Consider the following 19,516-nt stretch of genomic DNA (forward strand, 5'->3'; position numbering starts at 1 on the left):
ATAGTTCAGAATAGCTATAATTGTACCAGATGGTTGATTCAGTTAAGTTGGACTAGACTGTAATACAAACCGTTCAGTTTGTCAACAATCAAACTGAAATGAGAGAAAGACTGAGTGTGAGACTTTGATATTAGAGAAAATGAATATTGATAAAGTTTACCTTTATGTACAGAATCTGAATATCGCAAAATATTTTTAAAAATTGCAATAATATCGTATCGTGGGATGTGTGGTGATTCCCACCTCTAGTAAATAACCAAATCTCACATCGAACTGAGGCGAAGAACAGGAGCAACATCTCTAATAATCGTGCTTCCTGGGACGTGTAGTGAAAGTGCATATTTGCATATTTCTGTGCTAAACCTCTGATCTTAAACGCAGCAGCCTTTGAAGAACCGGGAAAAGCAGCCGTGACCTCAGCTTCACCTCTGCAGCGCGGACACCATCCAGCATGTTCTGAATCAGATTACGATGAAAGTTATCTAAGATTAATATATTAATTATGAACACAGCCTAGTATGCCTAATGGTTTTCATGAACCTGCTAGGACCTGGCGTCCACTTATGAGGACGTTGCGTCTGTTTTATCTAGGACGAATGTCCTCGTGTGTCTCTTTGTTCTTAGGAACAAAAATCAGGTAAAATAATAAATCTGGTGATTCTTTGTTTTTACAATCAGCCCAAATATGAAAGAGAAATAAAAATGCTGCTGAGGAAGAGTTCAGGTCTCAGGAGGTTAAAGGCTGGTGTGACTGATGAGTCGCTGACAGCGACGCCCACTGTGGACGCCCACTGTGGACGACTGGTCCTTTAAAAAATATCTCCTGTCACCTCTCTTCCCATCTCGCCCCTTATCCTCACTCTTTATCCCCCTTTCTCCTCTGCTGCCATTCCAATTCTCCAAATTTCAAAGCTCAGCGCCATGGTGACGAGCGATGCATCACCGGAGCGGAGGAGGAGGAGGAGGAGGACGAAGAGGGAGGAGAGTGGGGCTTGAGGAGGTCAGGGTGCAGGGCGGAGGGGACCACCTCCCGCGAGGCGAGAAAGCCTCCGCTCCCTTTGTTAACGGCACAATTGGGACCGTTTCCTGGGCAACGGGTGAGTCCTGCGTAGGGGGAGGGGGAGGACAAAAGAGGTGGGGGAGGAGGGTGAGAGACCGGGTGAGCGAGAGAGGACGAATGGGCAGAGTCGTTCACTCCGAAGACAGTTTGAGAACACACACACACACACACACACAGACACACACACACACACACACAGTGAGAGGTTGCTGTGCTTCACTGCCAATAAACACGGTGTTGGACATTAAATAAAACAAGAGGCTCTTTTATAGGCCAGGTCACGCTGGGTTTATCAGACCATGTTGTGTGTCTGTGTGTGTGTGTGTGTGTGTGTGTGTGTGTGTGTGTGATCAGCTGGGATACATCTTTACTAACATAATAAGCCTGTTAAAACGTGCCAGAGTGCACAAAAAAGTACTCTAACAGACACACACACACAGACACACACACACACAGACACACACACACAGACACACACACACACAGACACACACACACAGACACACACCTCAGCTCTCCCTTACATCCATTCAGGCGGAGCAGGGTGGAGCATCTGGGTTATTCTTCAGTCTGTAACACGACTCAGTTTATCTGCACTTGTTGTAAAGCTGAGACAACAACAGGCTGATCTGAGGAGGAAACGAGAGTCTGAGCAGATTCAGAGCCGGACGCTGATCATTCTTTGTGTAGCTTTTGTGTTATTGCTTCATTCGACACGCAATAACACAAAAGACGTGACAAAACAAAGGTTATGATAACCTAGAAACAGCTCGTGTGTCTAATTTCTACTACAGTCAGCACATTTCCCCAACGCAGTGACTCCTAATCTCGATGCTTCGGATTCACGTAAACAACAGTTATCCATCTAATGCAATTAACATCGTCAGTCGGCCCGGCCGTTGCGTGGTCCATCTGGCCGTGATGGTCACATGACTCCGACCATCGTGAAAGCCGCTGCCGTGGCTCCATCCCTGATCTGCTTGAAAGCTTCTGCTAAATATATGAGAAACCCTCCAAAAGCAGCTGCATTTGCCATAAACTGATATTTCACTGTTAGAATATCTGCCAAACGTCCCCCAAGAATATCTGGGCGCTCGTTTTAGCGTTTGTTCATCTTATTTTGACATTCTTTGCTTTTGTTGAGTCCTCGGTATCATTCAGCTCCTTCTTTCTAGAGAAAATCTTCTAACAAAATATCCAAGTGCTCCAGTTTGAGCCTGAAGCTCGTCCTTTTCCTCCAACCAGACTCTGCAGCAGGTTGGAGAAACTTCTAGAGCATTAAACGATGCATAAATGCAGAAGAGTAGGACTTATAAACGACCTTAACCAAAGAAAAGTAATATGATCATCACCGAGCGGCGAACGCCATCTGCTCTGCAGGCCGAGGACAGTTCATAGCAGCGTAATTGATTTCCTGTGATGGGCCCACACTGCTTCATATTCATCAGTGTGCAGCTTTCTCTAAACGTGGGGATTTGGGCCCAGTCCTTTCTCTCTTTTTGTGGTGCCAGTCAAATCCGCCACGCTCTCAGTTATGCTATACGACTGTGGCACAGTGTCATTGTGACACAGGAACAGCCGATTCCCGAGCCCCGAGGCCGCCGTCCCACTTCAGCTGCGAGGTCACACGGCGGTCAGCGGTGACGGATCGAGTGAGGATGAACACGGGAACATTAAAATCCAGTTTAAATTGTGTGGTTTGTGTTACATCCTGTTCACAGCTGTAGGAAATAAAAATTCTGGACACGCCAAAGAAACTAAAGCCATTAAAGTTCAGTTTGTGTCTATCGGAGCTTATGAGATCGTGACAAATTGTCCTACTTTCCTAAAACACTAAAATCTTGAACAAAAATACTTAAAAAGCAAGACATGAAAAGGGAACCACAAAGACTCTTCAGGGGGTTCGAACAAAAACTGTAAGAACGGCAGGCGTTGGTTCTCATCCAACTGCCAGTTTCTCCACGGCGAGGCATTCATCATCCTTATCACGCCTATTCAGCGGACCTAATTCTCTTTAAAATCAACTGTCAATTCTCATTTGGCTGCTCTCGACGTCTCGCAGGCTTTGAATTCTCCCACGAGCTGATCTGCGGCGAGTTATCTGGGAAACAAGAGCCAAGCCTGGGCTCCGTGGTTTTGGAGCCTGTTGGGTTTCCGTGTGTTTTCCAACCCAAACAAGCACTAAAAGAGACTTAATTGTGAAGCCATGACCAATCAAAGTGAACACCGTCTAAACCAGAAGCGCCTTTCTCGCCTCGCTGCGACACACACACACTGATTAGGCGTAAAAAGCTAACCTGACCTCAAACAACAAGCAGCTGGTAACATTTAATCAGTTTGAAAGCACCGCTGCACGGCGAGAGCGGTGCTGGTACGAGCGTCGTGGGACCAGTTTCATCCAAACACGAGGTCGAACGTGACCACAGCTGTGACGCTGCGAGCTCCCACAGCCGGCCCGTTAAAGTTACGTAACCTCTCCTCAGCGCCGTGAACCGCAGCGGGCACAGACGCACAGATGGTCGGCAGAGTGCTGCACATCCGCTACGCCGGGCAGGGTGGGGCGGGCGAGGTTGAAGGGTTAAAGACGCAGAGAGAGGGAGCAAAGGGCGCGTGACGCGGGCATCGATAAACTAAACGCAGGCGGGCAGAGAGCTGAGCCAACTCTCTAATTACTCGACAGACAGAACTTCACGAGGGATCGGCCGCCATAAAGGGCGGGATTAACTTAATGAAGCGATGCATCTGCTCCGTGCTCCATCTTTTAGCAGCCATGACAACAGTGAGCTGCTGTGGATGGTCAGTCTGTGGATTATCCACGAGGCTGAAATCACAACCCAAAGCGATGAAGCTCTGTTTCCTTAAAGCCTGCTCGGCTGGCTCGCTGCTCAAAGCCTGTTATATAAAATAGCAGCTGACTGTCAACAGGCCAGATGTGCGGTTCAAACCCACCACGCCCTGTAAATCGCTGGCGTTTTAATAATTCTGTTCTCAGGGCCCAAAGGGACAAAACTAAACCTTCATTGTCTGCTTAATGTTTGGTGATACGCAGCCTCAGCAGCTAGATGGGCCACGTTTAAGTAGGCTGGCACCTCCTCAGCAAACACAGCTGATCATGCTGACACTATCGAGCTGCTCGTGTCCACGCGAGCAGAAAGTGTGCCACGCACACCGAATCACTCATTTCACATCAGACATATGAATCTGCTCTCAAAACGTTGTGTGAAACGCAGAGAAACGACCGAGGAAAGGAGGCAGATTATCAACACTGTGGACGCTGACGGGAAGCCCAGCGGGCTCTGAAGACAACACGAGTGACCGACTCACAAACATCCCACGGCTCAGATCCAAACCTGTTTAACAGACCCCGCCCCTTTCACAGCAGTAACACAGCTTCATTAAAGGAAGAACTAAAAGGCTGAAGCCAACATAGAGTAACTACGGTGTGTGAAACACTCATCGATCACCAAAAAGGTTCAGATTTCATCTTTAGAAGAAAGAAAGAGCAGCGAGAACAAATCCATGAGAACAACACAAACGTTCAAATCGCTTTAACCCAACATGTGACGTAGGACTGTGCAGGTACAGGTGAATTTACGGTGAGCATCACCTGTGGTCACTGCATCCAGGCAGCTCTGTTAGCTAAAAACTCAGCTGTGTGTGAAGCGTCTCAGCGATCAGGTCGTCGTGGCCTCGGAAAGAAACTGGACTGAAAATGTGGGAAAGAAGCTCCTCAGATGAGGGAGTGTTTCATGCTGTTGGCTACTTGGGCTGATTGATCTGATCGATCCAACAATAACTGATATATATGAAATCCTCCATCATACTCTTTCACTGAACCACCACTCACAACCACCAGCACTTTATAGCCTCTGTAGAAATTATCCACATATCTCACTTACCTTAACTGCACTACTGTATAGCTCTGTGTAAATAATCATTCTGTACATACGATCATTTTAATCCTACAACTGTTTATAACCTGCATAGTTCACATTTCTGTATAACTGTATATCTCAGATTTCTGTATAGTTTTATTTCATATTTATATCCTGTTCATAGCCTGCACATACTTATACTTATAGCATATTCATAACATACTTCATACCGTGTACATTATAACATACCATAATAGACCCATTTCTGTAATATACTTACATATCTATATTATTGCTAATATATATTGTAATATATCTATATCATGGCTAAAGCACTTCTGGATGGATGCAAACTGCATTTCGTTGCCCTGTACCTGTGCAATGACAATAAAGTTGAATTCTATTCTATTCATATACTGTGTGAGGCAGTTATCACAGCTCACAGTCAGAACAGCTGCAACTGGCCGGCAGATCTGATTAAAATAACAATAACACTGTTCATGTGCTGTAATATACTATTTCACATATAAATCTAATTATTGCTTTTTGTGCAAATTCTTGAAGGGATTTAAACCTTTTCAACAGCAGCTTTACTCACCACTGTTACAATTATAAAATGTTTAAAGCATTTTTAAATGTGTGTTTCAAAATGTAAACTCGTAAATGTTGAAAAACATTAAAACTATTAAAGTCATTTGTGATCAAATCCAAAGTTAGTGTGTCCAACACTGACAGTGCGGCTTCATGAAAAATCTAGAAATGAAATATAACATTTAAAAAAATATATAAGCTGTGTTAAAAACATACAGATTTATTTATTGTACAGTTTTTACATATTGTATAATATATATTCAATTATATTCTATTATCCTTTATTTTAATTTAATAGCTGTTGTGAGTGTGACTGTTTTTTTGGAGGGGGGATAAATTTTATTTTAACTTATTTTTATTTTTTAAATTATAAATTTATTATAATATAGTGAAGAGCAATTTTTTTAAATGAATCGCATGAATTTTGCTGCTGTCAGAGTTTGAGCGCCATAACTGTGAGAGGAAAACTGTGATTCCTTTTGTTTATATATGTGTGTGTGTGTGTGTGTGTGTGTGTGTGTGTGTGTACAGATAGATGGTTTGTCTTTCTCAGATCACATGGCAGCGATGTACCGTACCTCCATGGCGAGAGCAGCAGTTTGCTGGTCGTAGTGGTTCAGGACGTTGGGCATGAAGGTGGAGTTGTAGGGCAGCCCCTGACACATGCGCAGGGTGATGGGCTCACAGGTGAACAGACTGTGGCTCCCGGCCACAGCATCCATGGGGACGGCGACACACACGGTCAGCATGGACACGGAAAGCACCCACAGCAGATCCATGATCCGTACGGGAGAAAAGAAGCAAGACCCAGGAGACGACGGCTCACGGAGAGGGCTCGAGCCCCGTCAGCATCGTGGGCTTTTAACCAGGAAGTGGGAAAAATGACCAGCCTTAAGGACTATCTGTGTGCCCCTTCCTCCTCGTTAGATCACAGAGAAACACCATGGGCTGGGCAGCGTAATCCAACAGGGCCAAGTTGGCTGCATCCATCACCATGACTACACTGAGTCACAGGGCCTCCATCACCTAGGTGATGCTGTGGTCCTTTAAGATGCTGAAAACACTCCTCGTATCCTGCCTTCACAGACGGCGATGATGCTGGAGGAAATATGAGCGACGACCCCCTGTGGAGACGATGCTCTGCCTGCAATCAGAAGAATACAGCACAGCAGCTTGTAAATGTAAACGGTTAGACATTAGTGGTCCATTAAATACAACAAGTGCAAACCAAAAGGAAACCTTTTAACTGAAAAATGGAGTAATTGTAAGCGGAGCAGCAACACAAACGGCTGCTTTCCAGGTCACTAACTATGGCTGGGTTCTGCCCATCAATGCCCACATTAAATGCATTATTAAACAGCAATAGATCATTAAACCCAGTGAATAAATAAGCAAATGAGCGAGTATTTAAAGAGATTTACTCTGTTATTACTTCTGTAGTAATAACAGTGGTAATAGCAGCAGCTGTGGTAGTCGACACCTCCGACCATTATTAACATTATTATTTTTACACTGTTATCTGCACTAATCACAGCTCAGAAACTGTTTCAGTCATTTATTAAAGTTATTTATTTATAGAGCACCTTTTTATCCATCGCTGCAGCACACACCCTTCCCAGCCCCGCACCTTTCCCCGCGACCAACACGTCAAACACGGTCTCTGCTCCGTCGCACCTGCCGGTGTCTAACCCGGGCCGCACTTCAACTTTCATTATTATCGCGACACCAGCGCGTCCATTAGCCTACCTGTGCGTCAGCGCTAACGGGCTCCTCCTATAGCTCCTCGCCGGGACTCGGACACTAATTGCTGCTCATAAACGGGAGTGTAGCTGCCGAGCGTTACACGGAGGCTCGTCGCGGTTCCCGCTGAAACTGAAAACGAGCGACCTGAGCCGCGAGAAGCGTGAACGCGGCGCGGCGCAGACAAAAGATGACGGTTAGTTCATCCTGACTCACGGTAACCGCTCCGCACCGGTGCATTCAGTCACCGAGCCGGGCGGCAGCGGAGGTGGTGGTCTACGAGTAACACCTCCACACCCGCGGAATTCAACGCAACTTTACCTGAAGCCTGTCCGCAAAATTCGGGGAGTAAGCGGGGTCTTCGCCGCTCCTCGAGTTGGTAACAATGACTGAATGTCCCTCCACCAGCACCCTCCTCTCCTCCTCTTGTCCTCTTCCTCCGTCCTCCCCCGCTCTCCCCCCTCTACACAGAGCGACAAGTGCGCGAGACTTTTTTAACGGCTTCCGCTACGGACTATCAAATTAAAAGCCTCTTCAACAAACGCCCGACTTCGTGGAAGCCAAAACACGACTACAGTTACCTTTAGTCGAGCTGAATACACATGAAAGAAGCGCTGTTTGCCACCTTAGCGGATGTTGGCCAATTTATTGCAACATACAAAAATATAAAAACATTTTTAGTTTAACAATAAAAGTTAAAAGTGTTGAAAATTGTGCTTAAATGATTTACATTTGATATGACAACAACTCAGCCTGAACTCCCAGAGTCAAGCTTTCTTGTCATTTCTTTAAATATCTTCAGGAATAGTTCTCAGGCTTCTTGAAGGACATTCAAACAAGGGCGTAATTTCCAGGGGGGTTATGACCCCCCCCTCCCAATAATCAGACCCAACCAATATAAGCCCCCCAATAAAATTATGAATGATCTTGCATTGATAGGCTGTTGATTTTCTTTACTCATTTCAGGTAAAATAGTTGCATGTTTAATCATCTGAATGTACCCAGATTTATTTATTTTGTTAGACAGATGTCTTGCGTTTCTATCCAGGTATGTTTTTACTGCATTGGCAGTGTGTTTGGGATCAGATTCTTTCCACCTGGGACTGCATGGTGGATGAAAACTCGACGGTGCTTTTCTGTGTTCATAATTCAATCAGTTTTGACAAGATCTCCAACAGCACTGTCTGAAAAGCAGCCCCGAACCACGACAGAACCTCCACTGTTTTAAACACGGTTGTAGAGACTTCTTCTTGTACCTCTTTCCTGATGACCCCTCGACATACTGATTAATCCAATACTTGAAACAAAGAATTTCACATCTGACTTGTTGTCATTGATTTTCAATCCAGTTCTTGTGTGAAGTGGCATACCTCAGCCTTTTCTCCCTGTTTCACTTCCTGAACAATGGCTTCTTGGCAACCGCCCTTCAACTGAAAGCATTTCTGATGAAGCGTCAATGAACAGTAGACGGATTATCTGAAGCTCCAGATGCATCTCTCAGATCCCGTGTCAGGTCTTGGGTGGATTTTTCCCCTTGTTTCTTAAGGACATGATGTTTAGATCTGCTGCAGATGGTTTTGGCTGACAGCTTCCTGTTTGTCCTCCACGTGTCTAGTTTTCAAAATGATATAATCCAGCGAGTACATAGTTAAAGCCAAACAGTTGTGCTCTTAAGTTTACATTAAGACATTTGTGTAGTAAATTTCACAATTCTGAATTTGTGTAACATGGCTGGTTTTTGGTTTTGCTGTAATAGTTTTCAGCTAACAGCTCTTTGGGAAACATCTTAATGGTGCAAAGTAATCGTTTGGTGCCAAACTGTGTTGCTGTCGGTGGTGTTTGTAGGTTCAGCTAAACTTTTGGGACCAAATATGCTTTTGCGACTGGTTGCTAGTGCTTAGTGCTTAAACATATATTTAAAACTGCTTCTTTGCTGACGTCCTGTCTGTTATGTGTAGAGAAAACAGCGGCTGTGTTAGGTGACTTGTTTCATGCTGACAGGTCACAGGTCAGGTTTAAGCGGCTTAAAGACGAGAGAAGGACAAATCTTTAAATCTCGTCAGAGAGACTTTGAAAGGCTTCTTGGTGTCTTTGCTTTTCCAGTGAAACAAACGTTTCTTTGTCAGTCCAATAAAGAGTGAACTATTACTCTGAAGGCACAGGGCTCTTGTTTCCGGTTCCACTCCTGCGTGTCTAACTTGACGCATTTCTTCGTTTTTCTTCGCAGCAGGTTTTCTGTCCTCGTTGCGCGCGACCGCCCATCCGAGAACGAGCAGGCTTTGAATCAGAAACTTGTGAGACTGCTGGGAGTGAAAGCGTGAAGGACTGCGGGACACAGCAGACACAGCCATGAAGATGCTGTTGGTTTATGATTCTAACTACACACCAACTGTTGGTTATTCCTCCGTAAACAGATTCGTTTGTCCGGGCTTATAAACAGTGAATAATAATGCTTTGTTTTTCTGTCTTTCTTTGGTTGCTGTGTCAGCCAATGCGGAGCAGATGGTCTTTATAGTAACTGCAGTGTCAGGACTTCTGCACCACGTCTGTCATCATTAGAGCGGGTGAGGCCCGCACACTGCGCGCTGCGCACGGACTACTCTGTGGTTTTCTCTGCACCCACATCACCGCCTCCATGTGTGTCACGGGCTGTGACGAGCAGGAGAGCGTACACTCACAGTTACTATGGAAACAAGTAAACTATCCACGGGGCAGTAGGAGAAAGAAAGAAGTGTGTGGACACCAAGGCCGAGCGCGCAAAGTGAGTTTGGAGCTGAATTTCTTTCTGCGAGCTGAGCTGAGGAGCTGCGGGTGAGTGAAGCACCGCAGGACTGTGTTAGTGTTGGCTGGGTTTTAAAAACATGAAACTATTAGGCACTACTGCTTCATGTACACACATGTAAGGAAAAGCAATACATACCTGAGGAGCAGTTACTGTTTTTGTGTTCTAGAGCATCTTTGTGACGCACTCTGTGATGGCACTTGCAACAAGATCTTTTGCAAACTGTGCGGAGACGCAGACCAAACTGAGCACCTGGACTCCTCTGAACAACCCCCGGGCCAACAGCAAGGTCACATCAGCTACACTGACACTGTGCCGTCAGCCAAAGGGTGGCTGTTAATAGTTTCAGCAACTTTTATAAGATGCACAGCAGTATTGTAGAAAGTAAAACCAACTACATCTTTTGATAAACGTGTGACAAAATGTAGATTTCTGTGTTAAAGCTGGTGAAGTACACAAACGTACAGAACTGAGTACATAAACAACTCTAACAGTGGAGTCGAGCGACTCTCAGCTTCTTTTTAAACGTTCACTTCGCTGCAGTGAGATTTCTGTCTGTTTCAGCCTCTGCTTGCAGGACCAGGTGTTTGCCTAATGCACTCTTGAAACCCCCCAAAATTAGCCACAATAAAATAATTTGATTACATCTAAATTGAATTTACTTTATTGGCATACATTCAGTTTATATGAAGCAAATGTTTCTTAATGACTAATTATTTAAATAAGTAAGCCTTAAATTTTAATTTTTCTTTAAATTATTGCTTCCTGTTTATGCCGCAGTTTGATTTAATTTTTTTAACATATGATGTGTTTAGTAAACAGTCACAAAGCAGGAATTCAGGAATTCATAATAATGTCTGTGGATGATCTAGTCAGGCAATAATATCTAAATTAATATGCAAATATTTGTTTTTTTACTTTATAGTTTTTTTTAAAAGAAATTCCTTTTAATTAATTAATTTGTATCTGTGTACTGGTTGCATTGGTCCTGCTTCATTATGTAAACAGAGGCGCTGTCATTAAAGGTGTTTTGTGAGCTGAGCTTCTGATTATTTGTGGATCAGCTGTGACAGCCCTCACTGTCAGAAGAACACCGGGCCGGCTTTGCTTTACTGTGGAAGCTTGAACAACATCGGCTCATTTCCTTGTTTTCTGTTTGACGGTGTTGGTCTTCCATAAATACCAAGTTCCTCAAAAGATTAAACAACTAAAAACTTTGAAACTAAATACTCTGGATACTATAGTTGTTAACCTTTGTCACTGTTGTCTCATTGTAGGTGTTTGAAGAGAGACGAAGCCTTCTAGCAAAGTGGGTATGTGTGAGCAGATGAATGAAGAAGCACCTAATGCGCCCTTACAGTGATCCCAGCGTGAGCTGAAGCTCACAGTTAGAAACCATGCTGCGCTCACTGCTGAAGACGGCTTTTCTTTCATGTCTTCACCAGTTTGACAGGTGGTCTGACAGTCAGAGGAAGGCGGTGCTGCAGGACTTGGTGTTGAGCTGTTCAGTGGAGCAGCTCAGGTTCCTGAGCCTCAGCGTGAACAGACAGCTCCCCCTGCAGGCCGCAGACTTCACCTGCCTGCTGCCCAGAGCCCTCTCCCTGTATCTCTTCTCCTTCCTGGACCCACGCAGCCTCTGTCGATGTGCTCAGGTACACGTGGATTCATTAATGGGGAGTGACGTGAAGTTTTGACCCTTGTTCTTGTGAAGAAGTCACATGAATGATTCGAGCCTCCATGCGCAGGTGAGCTGGCAGTGGAAGAGCATTGTGGAGCTGGACCAGCTGTGGATGCCCAAGTGTCTGAGGCTCGGCTGGCTCCTCGGCTCCTCCCCGACACCATTCGAACAGGGCGTCTGGAAGAGACACTACATCCAGACAGTCCAGGAGCTGCGTCTGAGCGTCCTGCAGGTCAGGAGATCCAGAAGAGATTTAAACAATTATCCTACCTTTGTTTAACAACTCGATAAGACAAAATAACATTATTAAAATCTAGCTTTCAAAAACAAAACAAAATAAAAGACCCTTTTTTCCCAGGGTGCTTCATCGCAGCAGTTTGTGGTTCCAGATGTCGCAGCAGCAAGCCGTGGTCACAAAGAGCTGTCAGAAATAGCAGCCGTCAGGTTGGAGGAGTGTCCAGCATCCACCAAGCTGCAACCTGGAAGCAGCTCCAGCACAAGACTGAGAAAGGAGAAGCAGCCAGGTGCACCCCCACCATGGAGAGACTCTGATAGACGTCCCAAAGACACACTGCGCTTCAACTACCTGGACAATCTGGACCCCATCGAACAGGCGCTGAGAGCGTAAGACGGCAGGGAACATTAAGGTTCTTTATAGTGACGGCCCCACGGTGGCTGTAGCTCAGGTGGGAGAGTGGGTCACCTACTAATTGGAAGGTTGGTGGTTTGAGCCCCGTCTGCTCCAGTCTGCCAAATATCCTTGGGCACGACACTAACCCTAAGACGCTCTGTAGTGCATCTGTTGGAGTATGAATGTGTTTAAATTGCAGAGAGAACTAGCATAGTGGGAAAAAGTGCTTTGATTGCTCAGAGTAGAAAAGTGCTATATAAGAACAGGTGCATATTATAAATCCCAAACAGTGTCCTGTTAGCATGCACGAGGTGTCTGTGGAGAGAAAAAGTTCCCATTCAACAGGAAGAGACCTACAGCAGAACCAAGCCATCTGCCAAAATGGATATAAATGATGGACATTAACAACACAAAGAGCTTTGACAGCTCCAGATGAATGCCTCGGTGTTTTTTAACCAGACATAATATGTGAAAGAAACGTATCAGTCATAGAGTAGACATCCTCTAAAGTACAAACGGCTTTGTCCTTGTTTATGGTTCAAATGGGGACCAATATTTATTATATCAACATTATATCCACAAAGGAACTAGAAACGTTTGAGCTGGGTTACGTCATATTTGGGGGCTCGTCCGGGAAATTTTTAGACTTGCTTGTGGAGAGAGGGTAGCATCAGAGGTTTTTCTTCACACCGTGCTTTCATCACGGTGTTTTTCAGGTCTGGGAGAACCCAAAGACCAGCATGTTGCAGGAGGGCATTTTAATTTATTTAGAGCTCTTGGAGGAACCCTTTGCAACTCACCTTAGAGTGGCAGTGCAGGAGTCAGCAGGTGTTGCCTGGACTTAATAGTTGATGAACTAATTTGCACTTCAGTAATTTTTCATGATTCTCAGTTTTCGACTTTCATCTTATTGGCTGCCCCATCAGAAGGTTTGAACAGGTGGTGGTTTGGGCGATTTCTGCCTCACAACTGTCTGAGGGCTGATCGGTTTCATCACAGCGTTCACTTGTAGATAAACTGACGTCGTTATCATGCATAATCGTTCCCCTTTACCGACTCTGCTGTCTTTCTCCAGGCAGATGAGAAACAACAGCGCCTCCACCTGCTGCACTAACACATCAAAGGCGGATGATGGGAAAAAGAAAACACTCTCTGAAGCAAATTATAAACTACGCAAAGCCAAATCGCTGGTAAACCACTCCCCATTCATCATCAGTGCCATATGGCTGTGACCTCCTTGTCTTAATCACAGGGAGATAATAAACGGAGACAAATCTCTGGAGACTGTGCATCCAGCAGGCATCATGCATTATGGAACAGCGTTTGCACAGCGGGAGGCAAATTATGCTGATGATGGTGTTTGAGGGAAGGGTGGAGGAGAGGGTGAAATAGAGGACACTGCTGCATCTAATATTCAGGCCTTGGTGGAATTACTGTATATTTATTTAAGCTCTGGGTTTGCACTATACTACATACCACACTTACTGTGTTCCTATCACATCTCTTCTTTCAGATGTTCCTCAGCTCCAGCAGCAGACCCCACAGTCTTCCTCATGGTCAGACACAAACTCACCCCACATGGACATCGCACAGTATCGCTGATCACGTCATTGGGGAGTCTGCTGAGCGCCTTCTCCACTTATCCCAGTGGAACGCCGGGCTCCGTCCGAAGCCGGCGAGGACGCCGGTGCCTCGGCTGAGTGTGGAAGCGCTCAGGGCGTTCCAGCGTTCACACAGGAGCGTTCCCAGTAAGTTTTCACAGTTCCTGCTGAGTATGATGGGCTGAGTATGATGTAACCCCACATCAACAAGAAACCCCCTCAGGACAAACTGTAGGTTCAAAAGCTTCTGCAGGAAAGTGACTGCGTGCAGTTTCACTGAGAGGAGATTAATCATTTACTCTGTACTGCAAAATATTAATGTACTCTTTGTGCGCTCGTATAAAAAGTTAGGTCGGTCTCATATAGGGCATGTTTTGCTTTAGCCTAACAATTGTGGCACATCTGCAAACTGCTTTGCAACCCACCCCAGCCTGTCCCTATTGGACAATGTCATGTCCGAATAGTGATTGATATTTACATATGCAGCCGGTATCACACTTCTAACCTGGTCTTGGTGAAATATTACTGAACATGAGAGATCTGCTTCGTAGCAGAAGAAACACTGAGTGGATAAAATTTAGCTTAAGAATACTCAGAACTGATTCTTCAGTTTATGAAGGCGAACAAACTAATCTTGTTTTTTGATTTGTTTTTTTTAAAAAGCAAATAATTAAGCAGATATTTCTTAAACTCCAGAATCAAGGGAGGCGTGGATTTATAAAATCCTAAAGAATCTATTGTGTATAGCTCTGATCTATGGTGTACTGGTGTGATATAATTTGATTGATTTAAGCCTGTCCACAGTGTACAATCAGCACTGAACGATGACACCAACAAAAGCTGCAAAGAGTCTGAGAAGCAGAGGAGGAACAGTGTGTGTGAGAAGTGGTGGAGGTGTTACCAGTCCTAAAAACTGTATTCACTGACTGTAGGTGCGCCCCTGTTTGAGGCTCAGCCCTGGACTGCGTCTGCGTCACATTCGCAAGAGAAGAAGTAGATCGCCCCCTCCTGGAGGAAAACAGAAGTACAGTCTGCAACCTCAAGACCTGGAGCTTCAATCTTTCTGCACATGCAGCGTGTGACCCTGACTAGATGTAGACCGATGGATCATTAGGAAAATATTTGACATTTAATTCTATAAGAGAAATGACAAAGAGACGATGTCACCCATTTGTAGACAGTAATTCAAACGTATTTCTGTGTTAGTACTGTGTTAACAGACGGGATGGGCAAATTAACTTCGAACCCCCCCCACCCCCAAAAAACCCCCCCTCCAACCCTGTAAAAGTCTACAAAAAAAATTGAGCCTATACAAACTTGATTTATTACAATAATTAATAATTTCCTGATGATTTTAAGACTCCAGCAGCTCTGATAATAATGGACACCAAGTATATTTAAAGTCTACTTGTTGCACAGATCAGCACATTACAAATGCACCAAGCTAATGAGACGAGCTCACACGTTTGTCCAAATATTTACCCAAATTTAAAAACAACAAGACTTTAAAATCTGAAAAACTTAAAGCTGCATTTTATATACAGAAGTTTTAATACTTCTAACATGAACACTTCAGTTTAAAATTGCTGACAGTTATAATCAGCTGTAACACAAGAACGCCAAAACAAACGATGTGTGTAAGAAATGTACCACCTTTATTATCCAGTCCACACGTCCCATTCAATATGCAACAACAGCAAAAGCATTTCTAACACCAGTGAGTCTGAACAGAAATACTAAACAGTAAATGTCAGTTTGAGACAAAGTAACTGATTTTGATCAGTATTCAAAGCAACTTGTCAACACACAGCATATGTTGGGCAAAGAGGGAAGCCTCGTGTGCATCAATTATGACAGACAATGTCTTTTTTTATTAATAATAATAAAAAAATTCACTTCAGTCAGATATGAAATATCACTCTCATACGCACAGCCGGCTTCAAACGAGCTTTCATAGAAACATGGCGTCCAAAATGTGTGTATATATATTACTAAATACAAGAGAAAGAAACTTATATGAAAGACGGTGTTAATTTACTGTTAACTGATCAGAGGATGAATGTTAAAGACCAGAGTGTATTTATGGCTTTTGGATTCAAAATAAAGTAAAACTGGATGTTTCACAGGTTACGTCCTAACACGTGGCGGCCTGCGGCAGATTTTAAGGCAAACGTGGCGCTTCGCAATGAGCCACGGACACCACAGGGGTTAATCGTCACTCGGTGGAGTTATTACTGTAATTAGGTCGCGTTGTAAAAAGGCTCCAACAACAGAGCGTACAGCAGTTGAACAAAAACAAAGTGAAAGTTGACTGCTGTGCACGAGGATTCATAGACGTGCTGTCCTGATGCACCGGTGATCAGATGACATCACAAATGAACTAAAACTAAAATTAAAGCACAGATTGTCCAACCGACTGTGAGCAGGCTCGAAACCAAATCCCCCAAAATCAGAGAGAAGCGTTCTTCTAAAACGACAGCAGAGCATTTTAGAAGAACGAGCTACAGATCAGTGACAACAACCGATGATTGATTTGAGTTTGTCTTCTCAGGCGTGAGTCTTGGAATTGCTCAGAAGACTTTGATGAATTTACACATGATCAAAAACAATCTGGACACATTTCCTCCCAGTCCAGGAGAAACGTTACTTTCCTCAAAGAGACTCAAAAACAAAAGTGGAAATCCTTCCAAGAAACAGAATTTATTCAGAATTAAAGACATTTTTGGCTTTTCTTTTAAAGAAAGTTCAACAGCAAAGCCTTGCAGATTAAAAGTCACTCAGAAGACAGAAAACACACAATTATTGTCACGCAAGTCAAACACGACTGAGTAAAACGCGGTGGGTTCAGTGACGTCTCATCAGTCGCCTCAGCTTTGACACGCTGGATCTCACTGGACGTGCAAAGTCAGGTTTCATGTTCACAGTGGGTTTAATTCAAAGGCTGCTGGAGTTTGAACACAGAGAAGAGAGAGAACACACCGAGGTGCTCTTAGTGAAACATCGCCCGCTGCTTTAGTCTTCAGCCCTTCACGGCGACAAACGATTAGAATGATTGTGCGTCTCATTGTGCGCGAGTCGACACGTGAAGATGAAATATCTTCAGCGTCTGTCTGGATTTGAGGAGAAACAGTTTGATGGCCACAGTTCCAAATAAAAAATTTAAAAAGTACATTTTAAAGGACGTTTTCTGCTGCCTGGGATCTTTATCTGTGAGTGCTCGCAAAGCTCAGTACATGTAAGGCTGAGAGGCAACCATCATCTGTGCTCCGACCGCTCGAGCTTCTTTCTGTTTGCACAGTGTGAACATGATCTGCAGGCTTCAGTAACTTGGAGGGAATCACTATGCAAATACACAAAAGTATTAACATCGACTCTTTAAATAATGTAAACATATACATCTTATCTGAGGTCAGTGATCCTCTTCATATCTATTTATATATATTTATATAAGAGAGAAGGAATATTACTGGAGCATCGTCCGGATGTTCTTCGGAGTGGTCTCGTCATTCAGGTGTTTTGTGGTGAATCTGAGGAGAAAAAGGGAGTCGGAGTTAGTGCACCAATGAAAACATCGAGGAGTTCTTGCTGACAAACAAAAGCGATTTTCACACATGTAGTTTTACAGTTCTGTGAGAATCAGGTCAGGAAACTTCCCACGGTTCAGGAAACTCGTTCACACTGCTGTGGTTTAGACCAGCGGTCCCCCGGGCCAGCACCGGTCCCCCGGGCCAGCACCGGTCCCCCGGGCCAGCACCGGTCCCCCGGGCCAGCAGCGGTCCGTGATTCGTTAGGAATCCAGACGCCAGAGTTGAGGCTCAGGTGTGAAATTTATGGTTTTTTTAGTGTTTTTATTGTTAACTGTTTCCCTGGGTGTTATGAATAAATCTCTCTTTTTTTGATACTGGTTTTATTTTGTTGTATTTATCCGCGACACCTCAAAGTCCGGTCTGTGAAAATATCATCGGACATAAACTGGTCGGGGACGCTGGGTTAGATGATGAGGGAGCTGGAGACGTGTGCAGCCACCTAAACCTGCTCGCTGGCTTCAAATACACCAGACTATCACCTGTACCAACCAACCCAGTGTGACATCACACACCTGCCAGCTCCCTTTTGCAAAGACCAGGCAGTGTCCAACCGGATATTTGCTTTCAGCAGAGGTGGTTTTTTAAGGAAACTGTGTGGTTACAGTTCGGCTTTACCTCGACAGGCACACATACAACCTCTCATAACTTTCACAGCCAAAATTGATCCATAGCATGAGTCAGAATCAAACCCACACAGGAACACTCGGCATCAAAGGCGAGCTGTGAACCTACTTGAGTGCATTCAGGAGACCTTCTACGTTGTCTGCTGGCTGGTCCTTCAGGACTTTTATGCAGCCTTTCATCTGAAGACAAATCAATGATGTCAGCAATGACTTACAATACTGTGTGTGTGCGTGCGTGCGTGTGTGTGTGTGTGTCTTACATCTATCTTGGAGGACTTGTTGAAGGCGCCGTTGGGGTGGACGTGGTCATACAGAATGATGACTCCAACCATGACCCTCATGCAAAACAAGAGCGTGTCCTCACTGCTGAAACGACTCGAATACTCTCTGCACGCACACAAGAGGAGGAGGAGTTTAATGATTTACGTGTGTGTGTGTGTGTGTGTGTGTGCGTGTGCGCGTGAGACTCACGGCGTCTCAAGCATGACTTTACAGACGCTGGCCATGGTGCTGAGACAGTCTGTTGTGTTCTCCAGTGGAAGCGTCTTGTTCTGAACAAAGTCACATGTTATCATTACAAAGGCTGATGGGTAAAATCATTTTAGACCTGAAATTAAAAAGTGCAAAAAGGAACTTTGAACCTCGTTGTCCTGAAATAAAAGAGGAACTTTAGGCATCGACCTGTGGCCATGAATCTGCTGTTCAGCTTAACAACAAACGAAAATCATTCACAGAAAGATAAAGTAACTGAAGATAAAGTAACTAAAGTAACTAAAGCGCCACATGTAGTGTTTTTTTGTCATTTGAAAGATCAAAGCTGTGGCTCAGTATTCAGAGAAGCTCGTCTACTGCTGAAGGTCTGTGGTTCAATCTGTGGTTTCTCCTCAGGTAAGATCCTGAGAGTCAAGGAAACGTCCATCCAATCTGTGTGTGTGTGTGTGTGTTAGCTGAGAGTGAAAAAGCTCGATACGAATCACTGCCTGTTCATGGTGGACTAAACTAGGAGGGCAGAGACAACACCACACTGATTTGATGGCGGTCAGATTAGCTAAACGAGCCTGTTTAAGAGGCAGCATCGGTCACTCGACAGTAAAGACGTTTGAACCTGTCCACAGACATGTTGTCCGGTTAACTGCTGACTCTAAAGCTTGATTCAGACTTCTGTGGCAACTCTGTGTCCTCCACGCCATCCGAGTCGTAGCGTCGACCTGATGTAAAGTGACATTTCTCATGCGCCACGTTTAGAATTAAAAAGACTTCCGGTTACAATGTGAGTGACAACGATGACAATAATAGTCTCAGACACAGAAAACTAAAGAGCTGAAACATAATGTTTGAAGGTTGACCT

At 44.5% G+C, this 19,516-nt stretch overlaps 3 protein-coding genes across 11 annotated transcripts in view; 1 reads left to right on the forward strand and 2 right to left on the reverse strand.

The window, feature by feature from the left end:
• fzd3a (frizzled class receptor 3a) overlaps positions 1 to 7,733 on the reverse strand; it is a 23,553-nt gene extending 15,820 nt beyond the window's left edge. For 2 of the 4 annotated variants that reach the window (XM_085133904.1, XM_085133902.1), the window contains exons 1-2: positions 7,588 to 7,732; positions 6,105 to 6,670 (exon numbers count right to left, since the gene is read on the reverse strand). In XM_085133904.1, the coding sequence (XP_084990030.1) occupies positions 6,105 to 6,305 (201 nt within the window). In that variant the 5' untranslated portion in view covers positions 6,306 to 6,670; positions 7,588 to 7,732. Of the gene's footprint in view, positions 1 to 6,104; positions 6,671 to 7,272; positions 7,404 to 7,587 lie in introns of those variants that run through there. The other 2 variants (XM_085133900.1, XM_085133901.1) reach the window with 2 other exon arrangements.
• An 89-nt stretch (positions 7,734 to 7,822) lies between these two features.
• On the forward strand, positions 7,823 to 16,675 carry fbxo16 (F-box protein 16). Of its 2 annotated transcripts, XM_085133915.1 has the most exons (8): positions 7,823 to 10,337; positions 11,326 to 11,361; positions 11,494 to 11,700; positions 11,794 to 11,958; positions 12,085 to 12,350; positions 13,433 to 13,547; positions 13,871 to 14,105; positions 14,891 to 16,675. In XM_085133915.1, the coding sequence occupies exons 1-8, from the start codon at positions 10,242 to 10,244 to the stop codon at positions 14,953 to 14,955; spliced, it is 1,185 nt and encodes a 394-aa protein (XP_084990041.1). In that variant the 5' UTR covers positions 7,823 to 10,241; the 3' UTR covers positions 14,956 to 16,675. The 2 variants fall into 2 exon arrangements, with proteins under 2 accessions (XP_084990041.1, XP_084990043.1); XM_085133917.1 differs by lacking the exon at positions 13,433 to 13,547.
• Positions 15,595 to 19,516, reverse strand: part of fam49a (family with sequence similarity 49 member A) — a 34,404-nt gene continuing 30,482 nt past the window's right edge. For 3 of the 5 annotated variants that reach the window (XM_085133918.1, XM_085133919.1, XM_085133920.1), the window contains 5 exons: positions 18,640 to 18,719; positions 18,429 to 18,555; positions 18,278 to 18,348; positions 17,426 to 17,485; positions 15,595 to 17,298 (listed from right to left, as the gene is read on the reverse strand). In XM_085133918.1, coding sequence (XP_084990044.1) covers positions 17,214 to 17,298; positions 17,426 to 17,485; positions 18,278 to 18,348; positions 18,429 to 18,555; positions 18,640 to 18,719 — 423 coding nt within the window. In that variant the 3' untranslated portion in view covers positions 15,595 to 17,213. Of the gene's footprint in view, positions 17,486 to 18,277; positions 18,349 to 18,428; positions 18,556 to 18,639; positions 18,720 to 19,516 lie in introns of all 5 variants that reach the window. The other 2 variants (XM_085133921.1, XM_085133922.1) reach the window with 1 other exon arrangement.

This window comes from Neolamprologus multifasciatus, chromosome 15 (assembly GCF_963576455.1).
Source record: "Neolamprologus multifasciatus chromosome 15, fNeoMul1.2, whole genome shotgun sequence".
Taxonomy (NCBI): Eukaryota; Metazoa; Chordata; class Actinopteri; order Cichliformes; family Cichlidae; genus Neolamprologus; species Neolamprologus multifasciatus.

Coding starts and splice junctions, on each gene's coding strand:
- fbxo16 (XM_085133915.1), top strand. CDS start 10,242: ATGGCACTTGCAACAAGATCTTTTGCAAACTGTGCGGAGACGCAGACC. Junction 10,338..11,325: donor ACCCCCGGGCCAACAGCAAG/GTCACATCAGCT, acceptor GTCTCATTGTAG/GTGTTTGAAGAGAGACGAAG. Junction 11,959..12,084: donor TGCGTCTGAGCGTCCTGCAG/GTCAGGAGATCC, acceptor CTTTTTTCCCAG/GGTGCTTCATCGCAGCAGTT.